Source organism: Rissa tridactyla, chromosome 13 (genome assembly GCF_028500815.1).
Source record: "Rissa tridactyla isolate bRisTri1 chromosome 13, bRisTri1.patW.cur.20221130, whole genome shotgun sequence".
Taxonomy (NCBI): Eukaryota; Metazoa; Chordata; class Aves; order Charadriiformes; family Laridae; genus Rissa; species Rissa tridactyla.
Genome location: NC_071478.1, coordinates 1,579,303 through 1,592,948, shown reverse-complemented (window position 1 = coordinate 1,592,948; position 13,646 = coordinate 1,579,303). Strand labels below are relative to the sequence as shown.

General features: G+C 45.0%; 1 protein-coding gene across 8 annotated transcripts in view; it reads left to right on the top strand.

Moving 5' to 3' along the window:
* The window catches only part of ARVCF (ARVCF delta catenin family member), a 278,074-nt gene that overhangs the window by 103,859 nt on the left and 160,569 nt on the right, over positions 1–13,646 (top strand). For 4 of the 8 annotated variants that reach the window (XM_054219498.1, XM_054219497.1, XM_054219500.1 and 1 more), the window contains 2 exons: positions 6,783–6,884; positions 11,152–11,396. The exons of 3 other annotated variants lie outside the window; for them this stretch is intronic. In XM_054219498.1, coding sequence (XP_054075473.1) covers positions 11,181–11,396 — 216 coding nt within the window. In that variant the 5' untranslated portion in view covers positions 6,783–6,884; positions 11,152–11,180. The remainder of the gene's footprint in view (positions 1–6,782; positions 6,885–11,151; positions 11,397–13,646) is intronic. One more of the 8 variants, XM_054219504.1, reaches the window with a different exon arrangement.

The following is a 13,646-nucleotide window of genomic DNA, read 5'->3' as shown; positions in this document are numbered from 1 at the left end:
AGCCTGAGAGAAGATCTGCCAGGGAAAACTTTGGCCCAAATCTTTAAATTTTGATAGAGCTAAAAGCCAATGAATAGAAAGCTCATACAACAGAGATATGAATCTTAGTTGTGAAAATTGCTATTTGCAGTGATGTAATAAATATAATTTTTGATAAATGTATGGATATAACACTTCACAGACTAAGCATAACGCTGCATTTCTGCTTCATGCAAGTGAAGATCTAAATGAGTAAAGAACACTTGAGTCTGGATTAATCAATGGGGTTACTATGGCGTCTTGATTTACCCAGCAACAGGAACGAGACGTGTCCTGGAGGCTGTTTTGACTGTGGGTGTAACCCCCGAGAAGCCAATGTGCTTGGCCATAGAGTAGAAAATGCTGGTGAGTGATTGAGATCTCTGCTGCGAGACGTGAGCGGTGTCTCCCCCTGGGAGGAGCCAGGTTCCGCTGGCAGCTCCTGTGATGCTGTTTCTGCCCCTCAAAGGCAGCCGGGCTCCGGAGCAGGACGTTCCTGCCACGTGGCACAACGACGGTTTCGTTGGCAGTATTAGAGGGATGCTACGTGCCAAGATCCATCATATGGAATGATGAGTCTCTCCGAGACTATCATTAAAATGTGTCTGGTTTTCCTGCCTTTCTATGTTTATGCATGAACCGGGTGATTATTCAAGACATCAGATGAGCTAAATACTTTGCTTTTGCTCGGATATTATTTATTAATTCTCAAATGCATGTTTGCCTTGTAAGACTAAAAAGCTGTGGCATTAATCAGCACAAACTTGGATTGCATCCTAAACTTCCAAGGGTAAAATGAACTTGGATTGTGTTTTGAATTTACGGATGCTGAAGATTGAAGAGTCTATCGCTGCCGTCTTTGAGTCTGCACATACAGTTGTAGAAAGCGGATCTACAGTTTGGTCTAACAAGTAGCTTTACTTAGTGCCTAGGCTTCCAAATTTAGCTTGGTGGAAAAAAATACTTGATTTAGAATGAGACAGATGTTGCTGGAGAGAATTAGAGTTAGTAGGCCTCATTCTGCTTCTTCCCTCTTTTTGTATTGCTTTAATCTCCTCTTCATTGATACCGTTCCTGGTTTAAAGCAACCTAAGGTCGAAATCTGGTTGTTTTTAATGAGAGAGGCTGAAATATGGGAGAATAATGCAGTAGGGTTGCTTGGTAAGCGGCTAATAAAATTCATTTGGATTAGTAGCTTCAAGAATTAAACGTGAATATTGACATTTTTTCTTTCCTGTTTATACTAATGTTTTCAGTTCCTGGTGGGGCAATAGAGCAGCCACGCAACCCACTACGTCTGACTGTGAGAGTTAAGACACGCGTTCAGGAAAACAGACAAGCGTTTTTGTTTGGTTTTTTTTCTCCTGAAAGCAGTAAGAAAACCATAGGGAAGACGCTTGCTCTGAACCCCTCAGAACTGTGAAGGTTTTTTCCCCTAGCAAGGCCAGTTTATTTATCGCCGTAAAATGCTATGGGAGATATTACATATCTGATTCAGATGGGGTAAAAGATCTATTTCCTTTTGATGCATTTATTTGCATTAATCTTAAAAGTAGTAATTGGAAATGCCCTCATAAACCCTGAGATTGGAGCCCTAGAATTAAAACCCATTCGTTATTACCCAGGAATGTAGCTGTGCAGTTTTATTAGCCTTTCTTCTGCTGTAATCTACGGATCTCATTTAGCTGCATGCAGCCCTGTTCTTCTGAAACATAAAAGGAAGGAAATCTCTCAATAGCCTGAAATCAAATTATCTCTCCGTGTTAATCTACATGTAAAACACCCGAGCCCACTTCTTTAAAGGAAAATAGTTTTACTGATAAGCAAAGCTAGACTGTGTGCTGTGGATACAAGAATTAAGTGGATTGATTTTTTTTTTTTTGTCTGCAGAGTACTATTTATAGCATCAATTAACTCCTCGTGGTTGGGATGAGTCATTTGACACATCTGTTGCTGAGCTTAAACACTCGCTGTTCTGTGGGGTCACAGTTGGATTTTTTGCCCTCTGCTCTCCAAACTGCGCGGTGAAATGACAATTTCCCAACTAATGGCCGTTAGTTTAAACACTCGTCCACTGGCGGCGTCACGGCAGCGTTGGGAGGAGCTGAAGCAGGCGGTTGGGCCGCCTCTCTGCATCGCTGGCCTGGTCTTTTTGTTGGCCATTTTGTTATTTATTCTATCTGTTAGAAGATGGCACGATAGTATCTTCCATGAAAGAATTATTATGATCATTTGTAGGATTTTCCGGCCTTCGGTTACTCCGTTTTGCCAACGAGAAGCTGGTCTGGCTGTGGAAATTGCGGCCTACCCACTGCCCCTCCTGGGCCTGCGTTTCGGGAAATGGAGGTTTAATGCGTGTAAATATGTGGCAATTCTCAGCTGTAATTCCCCACACACGCACCGTTTCAGACCCCATTCCTCTCAGTAGCTTTTCTCTTAAAATGGAAGCCCGTTTACCAACCTCAAAACATCCAGAAGCCAAGAAAAGTGAGGGTACTTGTATATTGGCAGGGGGTTGGAACTGGGTGATCTGAGAGGTCCCTTCCAACCCCACCCATTCTATGATATTGTTTAGTGAAATCCATTAAGTATTCTGTGGCGGTAATTGCATCAGGTTATAGGAGTTTGTTCATGCGATTGGCTTGTTTGTGGCCAAACTGGATTGTATATTAACAAAGCCAAGCTTTAAAATACTAGGGGAAGAACTAGGGAGTGGAGTTATGAACTCTGCTGCCTTTGATCTTTAGCCTTTTCTCTTTCTCATTGAAATAGCCCTGTTCTAAGAATAGACGTATTGATTTCTGGTGGCTCTGCTTGCAAGGTCGCCTCTACAGTAAGGAAGTGTTTCTGTTGCAAATGAGATCAGACCCCGTCCAGGCACACAACCCTGCGCAGACAGCAATGCCTTGATGGTTAATTTAATGCCTGATACCATCTAGCATTCGCATAAGCTGCTTTTTTTTTACTAGCTGCTTGGAAGACAGCTTTCTAGTAAAATGGCTGTAATGGAATTTTGTACTCAATAGAAGTTTGCAGAGATTGTCTCTGCTCGCAGCGGCCGGAGCGGCTGTTGGTGTCGGGGAGAAGCAGGCTGGGCTGAGAGGGAGCGTGGGAGCCTGGTACATGGAGCTTCTGCTGAACGCAGCTGGGCTAGTACTTGGGAACCGGCATGTGCATGAACCAGAAAGGGACCACAAAGCGCAGTCCATTTTTAAGTAGAACTCCTCATTGATTTCAGTGGGGGAGACCTGTGAAAAATCAATGAGATGCAGCAGCTTGAGGATGCAATGCCAGGTGTTGTAGGGTGCTGCCCTGATGGGCCGGTGGGCTGATCAACCCAGGAGCAAGCACACCTGGAAAGTTCTGGGGAAGAAGAAAAGGTGTCTGAGAAGCAGCAAATTTACTGGTCACATTCCACAAGAAATAGCAAAGTATGACCTTATTAATTCTAGTTTTAACTTCCGAGTTGCATCTTATTTCTGTAGAAAAACAAAAAATATAAAGGAAAATATAAACCTTTCTGGGGACGTGTAAACTTAGGCCTGTTTGTTATAATGTACAGTGTTAAGCAAATGGAACTGCTGAAATCATCGAAATATTCTGAATTTTTCCATGTGATTTGTGCACATCATTCAGCTCAGTTGGTTACTTCAGACTTGGCTTCTTCACACGGGGCGGGAGGGGAGAGCTGTCTTCCAAATGCTACCCAACCAAAACAGATAAATAGAAAGTAAGTTGTGCAAAACAGTGACTCTCTTTATGTAGGGAATGAAGTATTAATGGTGCTAACACTTCCATGGTTGTGGCTGACCTGACGGAATTAACACTTGCTGAGGTAGAACAAAGTGAGGGATTCTGCCACGTTCCAGGTGGGCAGGGGCAGCCTGAAGTCCGAGCTCAGCCCTTCTGCCTCCTTCACCCTCCTGAGAGGTGCAGCATTCCCAACCAACGGCTCCACCTGGACACTCGCTTGAAGATATGTGGGGGGGTGCGTTTACACAGAGGATTTCCAGTGCACAGTGTGAATTTATAGGCTATCACATACCCCATTAAACCTTCGTGCGGACACTTAGTAGGTGTGAGGTAACGTGATGCCACTTTGCCGTGCTGTTTTATGCTTAATTAACATAAAGACTGATCTTTGAGGGAAGCGTGGCATAACGAGAGCTCTGCGAGGGAAGAGTTCCGCTCACTCACTGCAGAGGAGTTTCAGGTCCTGGAGAGCAAGAGCTCTGCCTCAGAAAGGTGCTGTTACGCTCTTCTTGTCTAAAAAGGATAAATTTCAAGGAGAAATGAAAATTTCTTATGCTGGGTAAAAGTAATCATCGGCTAAAACATTTACTTTAAAAATCACCCTTGTAAAAATATTTCAATTTGAAGTTTAATGCGTTACTGAATTATTTATGCTATTATCGGCGTGCAGTTGTCGGAAAGGTGTTCTGTATTGCTCTAATTTATTTTCCTTTCCATTTGGGAGTACAGAATAGCAATTGAAATGTATATTATTATGGAAATAGAGCTACAGTATAATTAAAGCTGTGTAGGCACGCTGCGTCGCCAAGTCCTGAAAACACTGCATGAAATTTTGGAAGGAAAACCTGAGAAACTCCCCGTAGCAAACTGCTGACGTGAGGGATCGTTACCGGAGGGAGGCTGCGGAAAGACGACTGGTGTCATTTAAACATGCCCTGGTTGTGTGTGCGTTTCACATGATTATTTCACAAGAGAGACCATATTAGATATAAGAAAGCTCTGTATTCTTTTTTGCTGAGAACTATCTTTTGCGAGTTGATACCATATGATTTCAGTGCATTTAACTAAGAGGTTAGTTGAAGTATTAATTTGTAAATGTGCTGGGAACCATCATGGCTCGAGTGGCGATGCTGTGGTGGTGCCGCTGCCCAGAGCCACTTCTGCAGGGCGTGAGGTTGGAACTGTGTTGGGCGTACAGAGATGTGTGTGTGTGTCGGCGTTCTTCTGTTGGTGTAGCCAAACCCAGATCGCAGTGTGATATTCTGCAAATTTATCTGCAGAATTTATTTATTTCTACAAAACGATTCCTGCTGGATGATGGCATGAAATTTCCTACTGAGGTAAAACCTCAAATATTACTCGGTGTCATTATTTCTGCAGCAATAGAACTGGAGAGCTGCAGTGCTCATGGCTGCGTCCTTAGGATCCAGAGTTCCTTCTCCAGGAGTTTTCCTCTGAGCATTTCCCCTGCCCATGTTTCTTCCCCAGTTGAAGCCTTGTTTCACAGACTGCTTCTGTCCAAAGGAACAAAAAACCCCCGACCAGCTTTTTTTGTTTGTTTCTTTTGACACCAGCACAGTACGTCTGTCTGTGCCTATGAGAGAACTATATTGAAATAGCTTTCTTTGTGAATTCCTCATTGCTATTCATTGGTGGAGATCGTCACGTAAGGGTCAGATTAGAACTCAGTCAACCAGAGCAGCAGCGAGAGAAGCCAGGCTCAAGATAGATTTCGCCATAAGGTCTGAGAAGCTGTTGGAATTTGTATGTGTAATATATATATTTATTTTATTTTATTTTCCAAAGTGTTGCTCTTTTGTCTGTAGAAGCTGGATTATGCTTAATTTATTCCCTCTGGTCATTTACTGAGAATTAGTCTTTCTCTCACGCTGCCTCCTGACATTCATCTCTGGGCATATCTTTGCACAGTTTTGTTATATCTCGTATGTTTTGGGCAGAGAATTTACTTCTGTTAGTTTAAGAAAAATGAGTTTTCTGGCGTGATGATTCCATGCCCTTTGAGATTGGATCTATGCAAAGAAAGGATCGTATTTCTGGTAATTTGGCTGAAACACAAGAAATGGTGTTTATGCTGGCTTCAGGGAGGCAGACAGTACCTGGTCAAGCATAAAATCTGCTGGCGCAAGATTACTCTCAGAAAATGTTCTAAACCATTTGAAGCAGCAAAGTGAGTTTGTCCTGGCTCTGCACCTCGTGCCACGGGGTTGCAGCATTTTTGATGTGGTAGTAGCTTAAAAGGGGATATACTGCTTCGCAGAACCGTGCCTTTGTGGAAGGGTTTCTGTTCTGTGTGTTCTCCAGCAAAAACAGGTACTAAATTTGCAGTTGCTGACCCAGAGAAGTTTTGGCGCTAAGTGTTTTATGACAAAACAAATCAGAGATTTACAGAGCTACGCAGAGGTCCTAACAGCCCCAAACCTGCTTTCGCTTGGGTTTCGTACCGGATTAGATTACAGACAGGTAGAACAAAGAAGGTGGCTGTAAGCTGTTGTGCAGCGTGCGTCTTTCAGAGATGAATGTACCCTCTCCAACAGGTATCGATGAAATTGCCTGGAGCTGTTTGGGGGCTCATACATCAAACCTGGGGCCTTAAGTTGCCTGCCTAAATAATTCTCACTTCTGAGAGTGCCGTGTTACGTTTCTGTGTTTTGAAATGTTTGGCTACAACTTCCAGTTTTGTAGCATTCAAAATCCTCCTTCCACTCCAGGGTTTTCCCTGATTTAGGACATTAACAGTAAGTGTCACAGGAAGGTGCAAGTATTGATCACTGCTAACAAATCAGATTAACCAGTTCGGGTGTTTTTCCTTAAGGATGGGTTTCTCAGGGTTGGCTTCTCTGAATATTGTTTCTTCTTCCTTCAAGTTAGGAGGAAAACAGTATAATAAATGATTTATACAACATAGCGAGGAGAACCTGGGAGATGACTGCACAGAAGAGGCTGCAACACCTTATTAACTAACTCTGTCTTCTCTTTCCTCTCTCTCGTAGCTGGTTCTGCTGGAGGCTGCTCTCCTGCTTTGTCTGTACTTTCCTGGTCTTAGTGGGGGATGTCCCAGCAGCTCTAACGCTCTGACCCCAGTAACCCACTAGGTGTGTATCGCTTGGTTTTCTCTGCATGCGTTCCCATACTGCATGGGGGATAACGGTCATTTTATGCTGCTCATCTCTTGTGGCTCTTCAGGGTGAAAACATAATTAGCATGCACTACGCTTCAGCTCCATAGATTATTTAAGCCACGTTTTTGCTTTTATTGCAGTGGTTTTCTTCCCTGTAGAAGCACAGCTCCTGTTCCCATGCATGCTCGCAGGCCTTCATGTTTGCTCCTGCAGCGGCTGGTGTGCTCTATGTACAAGCTTCGCGTTGCTCATTGTAGAACCATCTCTTGTTCCAGGAGCGAGTGGAGTCGGGCTGGGGGGGAGCACTAGTGGGGCAGCTACTGTTGGACCGAGACATCTCCTGTGTGCCCCGAGGGGCACTTCCCCTCCCGCTGGGAGAAGGCTCTGCCATGTCCTGTGGTGGAGAGGTGGGCGCCGCTCTCCGAAGGCGGCTCACTCGCCGGCCCGTGGCCTTGGGCAGGCAGAATGCTGCCGGCAGGGCAGGGCATGCGGGGTTCCCCGGGACTGTTAGGATTGAGGTGCCCAGCTCTCGCAGAACTTGACCCCCCTCAATCTCAAGGGCTCTTTAAAAACTCTTGACTGTCAGCCACATCCTCTATTACCGAAATTAGCGTGTGGAGTTAACTCCCTTTTTCTGCAGAGAACCAAGTGACCGTAGGGATGTCAGTGTTTCCAAGAGCCTTCCAGCTTGGGCATGAGTGGGGTATTAGTGGTGCGTGGGATCCCCGTGTTGGCTCGCTGCTCCAGGGGGAGTTTCCTCATCCCTATTGAGCACTTCAGCTGTATGGACTTGTAGGAGGCCTTTTGATGCCTTAGCTCTTCATAGGAACAGTCACAAAAAAACGGATCCTCTCACTTTGCTCTATCTCTAATGCAACGCTAATATATTTAGAGTCACGTAGGCAGGAGAGAGATTTGCTGCTGTCAGCGTAGCCTTTGACACTCCGCAGGCAAGTGTTTGCTGCGTTTAGAAGTGCAGCCTCAGGAATAATCTTTACCTGGCTGCTATTGGTCTAATATTTTCATTTATTTATACCCTTTTCAGTGCACTTTAATTTATTTACAAACGGTAGCAAATTGCAAGTGGCAGCCTGAGTAACTAACTCATGAGTCAGTACTTTTATTTTTCTCCTCTAGTCTAGACTGCTGATAATGTAAATTGTTGAAACCCTGGGTAAATAATTGGGAGTGCAATCAACAGCAAGCAAGTATTTATCTGCTAATAAAACGTTTGAAATGCAGAAGTCTGTCCAACAGTTCTTAAAAGGCAGTTATTGGTCCTGCTGGTGTTTCTGCATAGCAATTAGGATTTTTATGGTCACTAATTGTACATCTGAAAATTTATACAGTTTATTTTCTGCCTGTGTTTTTTCTTTGCGCAGAGAAAAGAAGCACAATATTTGCGGTTGTAAGGCAGTTGACGTTATATTTTCTGCATGGAGATCTCTGTAGCTCTCTAGAGATTTGTACCATTTATAGAACCCAAATTTTCTAGGTTCTCTCGTGTGTGGCATCAAGGGCTTATAGCTCATTATGGATTTTCTGAATGGGATCTTTGTCGCATTCTTGGAATGTGACTTGAAAGTTATATACCAGCTCAGTTGTCAGCTGTGATTTTTATTATTAAAGCTGTTACTGCTTCAGAATCTGTATTAGGGGAGGTGCTTCTCAATTTTTCATGCTGCTGTTGGTAATGCTTTTCCTTAGGACAGAAACTTGCATTATGTATTCTAAAGGGAACCCATTTTTTTTTAAATTTTGTTACTGTCGTTTACATCCTGTTCCTACTTCCCTATGTGGTTCACCTCCTGAGGGTGGTCCATACGAGTGCCCAGCCCTTTGGCCCCCCAGAGGTCCCGGCTCTGTCCCATCAGTTGCGTGTGAGAAGGGGCTGATGGGGCTGCAGGAGGTGGGTCCCTGCGGGGAGCAGCTGAGGAAACGTGAGTTCCTGCTCGGCAGCCCCTCTCCGGGCCCATCTCCGTTCGTTAATCCCCGGCCCCTTCTCACTCTTCCTTCTTTTTCCTTGGGCCCGGAGCATCCCTCCATCTGAGGCGCATTTGGAGCAGTGTGTCGATGGGGCTCTTCCTCTCTCCAGCGTAAGGGCACTGATAATTAGCAATCAGGTAGCTGTCTTTAAGAATACACAGCCCGTGGAGGTGCGGAGCCGCTGCCGTGTCTGCGCGGCGGTGCCAGGGCTGGAGTCACGCAGCCCCGTCCTGCGGCGGGCAGCCCTCCCGCCAGCCACACCGTCCCCTGGCGCGGCCGGGATCCTCCTCTGGCAGACCAGGCTGCTCTCCCAAGGCTTTATAGACTTCTACTAACACAGCAGAACGAGGTTCGGAGCGCAAGGTCTCTGGAGTTGGCAGCTTGGTCTATATTTGACTAGTTTGCGACATCTGGAAAACCTTGTGCTGGTTTTTGGTTTTCTTTCAGAATCTCAATAGAAGTTAAATCAATGCAGAAATGAGAAGAGTCACTTCTGATGAGTCTGAGAACCCGAAAGGCTCAAATCACGGTTGTGCGTAAACATGATGAGATTTGTCCATGGCAGTCCTTACACTGTTTGCAGCGTGATTTCGTATCACCCTGATTCCTTTCACCGGCAGCTCCCTAGGAGTTAGCAGTGCCCCACAGAGCTGCTGGCAGGTTATTTCCCATGAAATCAAGGTGTGTGTCATCGGGTTTGGGTCTGTTACTTCTGCCCCACTGTCTTTTGGGCCCGTTGGATGATGTCAACCACGTATGACAAAAGAAGGGAGACCCTGGGCCTACTTCTGAGTTTCCAACAAACTGTGCGAAAACATGCCGCTTAACATCTACTAATATCCCTCTTTTGGGAACATAACAGTGTACAAGCGTCTTATCGTTAGCTACCAAAGCATCAGCACAGGAGAGAGACGTGATGAATGTGAGAGTCATGGAGAACACGTCAGGTGAGACCGTGCACCACCTGAAGGCACTGAAGGAGGAAACGCAAAGCTTCAGGAGCCCAGGGCGTGGTAGAGCCAGCGCTCCTGGAGATCCTGGTTGGTAGGTGGAAAACAAAGAATCCCTGGCAGCAGGAAGAATCGCTACCGGTTTGCGCATCCAGGGACAATTTCTAGGGACTTAGCGCAGAACATGAACTGTTCTTGAGTTACAGAGCTGGGGAAAATTCTGCCTCTGTGCTCATCTCAGAGGTGCTCCGAGTAGTTTAGTGGTGAACAGCAGTAACCAGCTACTTGTTTAGCTTAGCGAAAAGTTTCTGCAGAAGCCACCATTTAAGCTTATATGATGGTGCTGATTTTGTACTCTCATGAAAACATCTGAACTGAAGTTCACATTGTAGATCTGTGGAATCAGTGGGGCGTTTTGCTGCACACACCGTGCAGGTGGAGGTGGGGTTTCGATGGAATACACGTAACCCTGCCAGAGAAGACATAAGGCAGAAGATACATCCCGCCTCGCTCGTTTCTGAATTCTTCTTTTTCCTGCATTGAGAGACAAGCAGTTTTGTGTGTTTTCCATGGAAGATGTTTGATTTTGGCTTTTTCATTTGCATTATTAGCGAACGGCTGCATGAGGCTTCATTGGCTACCATGCTGACATCATCGCGCACGTTTCAGCTGCAGTTGCACTCTCTGCATTTAAAAATATTTTCCATATTACAGTCTGCTTCTGTAATTTAAACACGGAAACTCTTTTCAGCTGCTGTCTGCTACATTTGGGGGGTGGAGGAGGGTGTCCATTCACTTGGAAAAAATGGACACAACTGTTTCATTGTACCATGAAGTTTCTGTCTTTTAAAATGTTAAACTTCTCACTTTGCTGTTAAAGACAAAAATGCCAGGTGTCTATAGTGAGAAAGATTGTCTTCCTCATTCCCTCCAAAGGCGTATCATTTTTTATGTATTTATTTTAAGTACATTATTATTTGCACAGTGAAATTAACTTCGCAAGAGGGCTGAAAACCCTTGTCAGAGCCATTTTCGCAAAAAGATCAAAGGAATTAAATATAAAGTCTCTGTGAGGTGATCCTGTGGTTGTTTTTTTTTTCTTTTTTTGAACAGGGAAGCCTTGGATTAATTACTTTTAATTTAAAATCGCATCAATGGATGGAAAGGAATTCTTTTCAGAGCGCGCTGCAGTTTGCTTCTGAGAGTGAACAGTATTTTAGTAGGGTGACTAACAATGTGCATTTTTATTTTTAACCTGTGCCCTCCCCACCCCTCCACCTAACCCTTTCCATTTGCCCCGGTCAGTCAACAGGCAGGAGCACTTGAAAGCAGTCATGGATGACTATGATATCAGGTCTGCTGCCAGCATTTTAGCCTCCGTTAAAGAGCAAGAAGCTCGTTTCGAGCGGCTCACCCGGGCACTGGAGGAAGAGCGGCGCAACGTCTCCTTGCAGCTGGAGCGTGCCAATCCGCCCGCCGACCGCCTCAGCATCTGCAACATTGGCAATGGGCAGCCCCTGGCCACCGCCTGGCAGCAGCTGGTCCTGCAGGTAACGGCCTGCTCCTTCCACCTGTCGCTAGAGTTCACCCGCACCAGAACCTCCCATTCCAGAGTCAGGCGCATCTTGTTTGTCGTCAGCACTTCATTCCGTAGCTCGCCTTCTGGCACCCCGGAGCTGGTGTGCTCCATCGATTCATTTGCTAGCTCCGACTTCAGAGCCTTGGCTTAGAAGTTGCTTTTACTTCCTCTGAGCTCCTGGGATGCTTTTAAATGTGTGTGCGTCCCTGAGCGCTAAACCCTAAAGAGAGATCTTCACACCCTCCTCTGAACCTGTGCATTTGCTCTAAGTATGGTGATGTGCTGGCGATCGAAAAAGAATCACAATGAATTGACTCATAATCTCCATAGCAAACAACATTTCCATTAGAAATAGCTGGATGTTGAATAGAGGGAACAGCATGAAAAGCAGGGATTTCCATCCTGCAAAGCCTTACTCTTTGTGTGGGGAGGACTTCGTATTTGTTTCTCGTGTTTATTGAATTGATAGACTTTATTTTAGTGCTGCAAGCTGGCTTTGTGGTAGCTGTACATCTCCAAATATTGTTTTGCTTGATGTGTGTTCTTTAACTGTTTAAATGTGCAATGATAAACTACTTCCATCGCTGAATTACGTAGGCTCGCGAATCACCCTGACGTGCACGGTAAGTCATGCAGAAGCAATAGCAGCGTTTGTGAAGCTGTTTCCTGAGAAAACGTTGTTCAATTCAGAGAGAAACTCCAGGCTACGGGGACTCTAAAAGTTGTTTCCCAATTACACCAGGCTGTTTTACAATTACGCTTGCATCGAGCTGTATTCAGGCAGCCCCTACATTAGATTATGTCAGCACGGCTTTTCTGTCAAGGGCTGCCATGTTTCCCTATGTGTCGGCGCTTGAATTCGGGACGCGTGGTGTGAGGAGCAGCCGGCCCTGTGGGCTCTTCCCTCCTGCTCGGCAGCTGGGCTGGGGAGAGGGGAGATGTGCTTACATATATATATTTTTTATAGATAAAGGATGAGTTCACCTTCACTTTTTCTGAATGACTTTGTGCAGAGTGCCTGATTAATAGCTCCAGAATGAAATTCCTTATCCACAAAACTGATGAAGCATGATTTTCTGCAGCGTTATGGCTTCGGGTCTAACCGCTTCCAAGAAAACTTAATGCAAGAGCTGAAGTTAGGGGGGTCTACGTGACTTAGGGAGAAGCAGCCCCCGCGTGTGACCCCTGGCGGAGCCAGCGTACGCTCCGCTCATTGCCACGGCGTGCTGGGGGGAGCGTTAGTGCAGAAATAATTAGTGTTGAGGTTTTTAGAGTAGCTTGTATATGAAATAAAATGGTTGATTAGCTAAATATGCACAGTTAAGAATTAATGTGAGGTTATTTGTGTGAATTGTCATTAAATGTACTGAGGGCCAAATTCCTCCCTGCCTTGCTAGAATTAATTAAATAGTGTTTAAATGAAGGATGAAGCCTGTACATTCAGTCTTACGCAGAACATATAGCGATTTCATCTTTACTATTATATATTGCACTTGGCTGTGAAGCGCACACGAGGCAGAAGGCAGGGGGTCAGTGGGTCCGGGTTGCTCTCGCGCTGCCGTGAGTTGCAGCCGTCTCTGAAGCTGCGTTTTGGCGAGCGCTGGCTGATCTCTGCTTATCACCCCACACAGCCTTTGGCTGTAAGTCGTAGTACGAAGCAACTCAAGTAGTAGCTTTGCCATTTGGAAGTTGCATAGGTGACTATACATAATCTAGTTATTCTGAGTAGAGTTTGGGCCAAAACTGAGGGTTAACTCCGTTTTATGAGAATGCCAAATAATCTTTAATGATCTCCAGGACCAGGCGTCAGTTTTCCGTGTTGTTTGATTGTCAAGTGGAATCTGTCAAAGGACTCGTTTGGGAAGTGCATATGGCCAGGGCTTTGGTAACAGAGTCTCTCTCAGGAACTTGGTGTAATATACGCTCCCAAACTTATTCCCTCCTCAGAAAAGAAAATTAAGGTCTTTTTTTTTTTTTAATTTTAGAAAAGGAAAAATAATATATAGGCAGTGTGCCAGAAGTGTAAGAGTTTTCTGAAGTCCTCAAAAGACAAAATCAAGGTCTTATGCAAATACGGATTCTAATTAATTCATTCTGGATTTTTTGGCCACCCACACTTTTTTTTTTTTTTTTTAAATACCAACTTTAAACTCATTCCATAACAATAGCTCCTTGTCCCAGGCAGCCCATTTCGCTGCCTCCCCCTTCCCCCTTCCCCCTT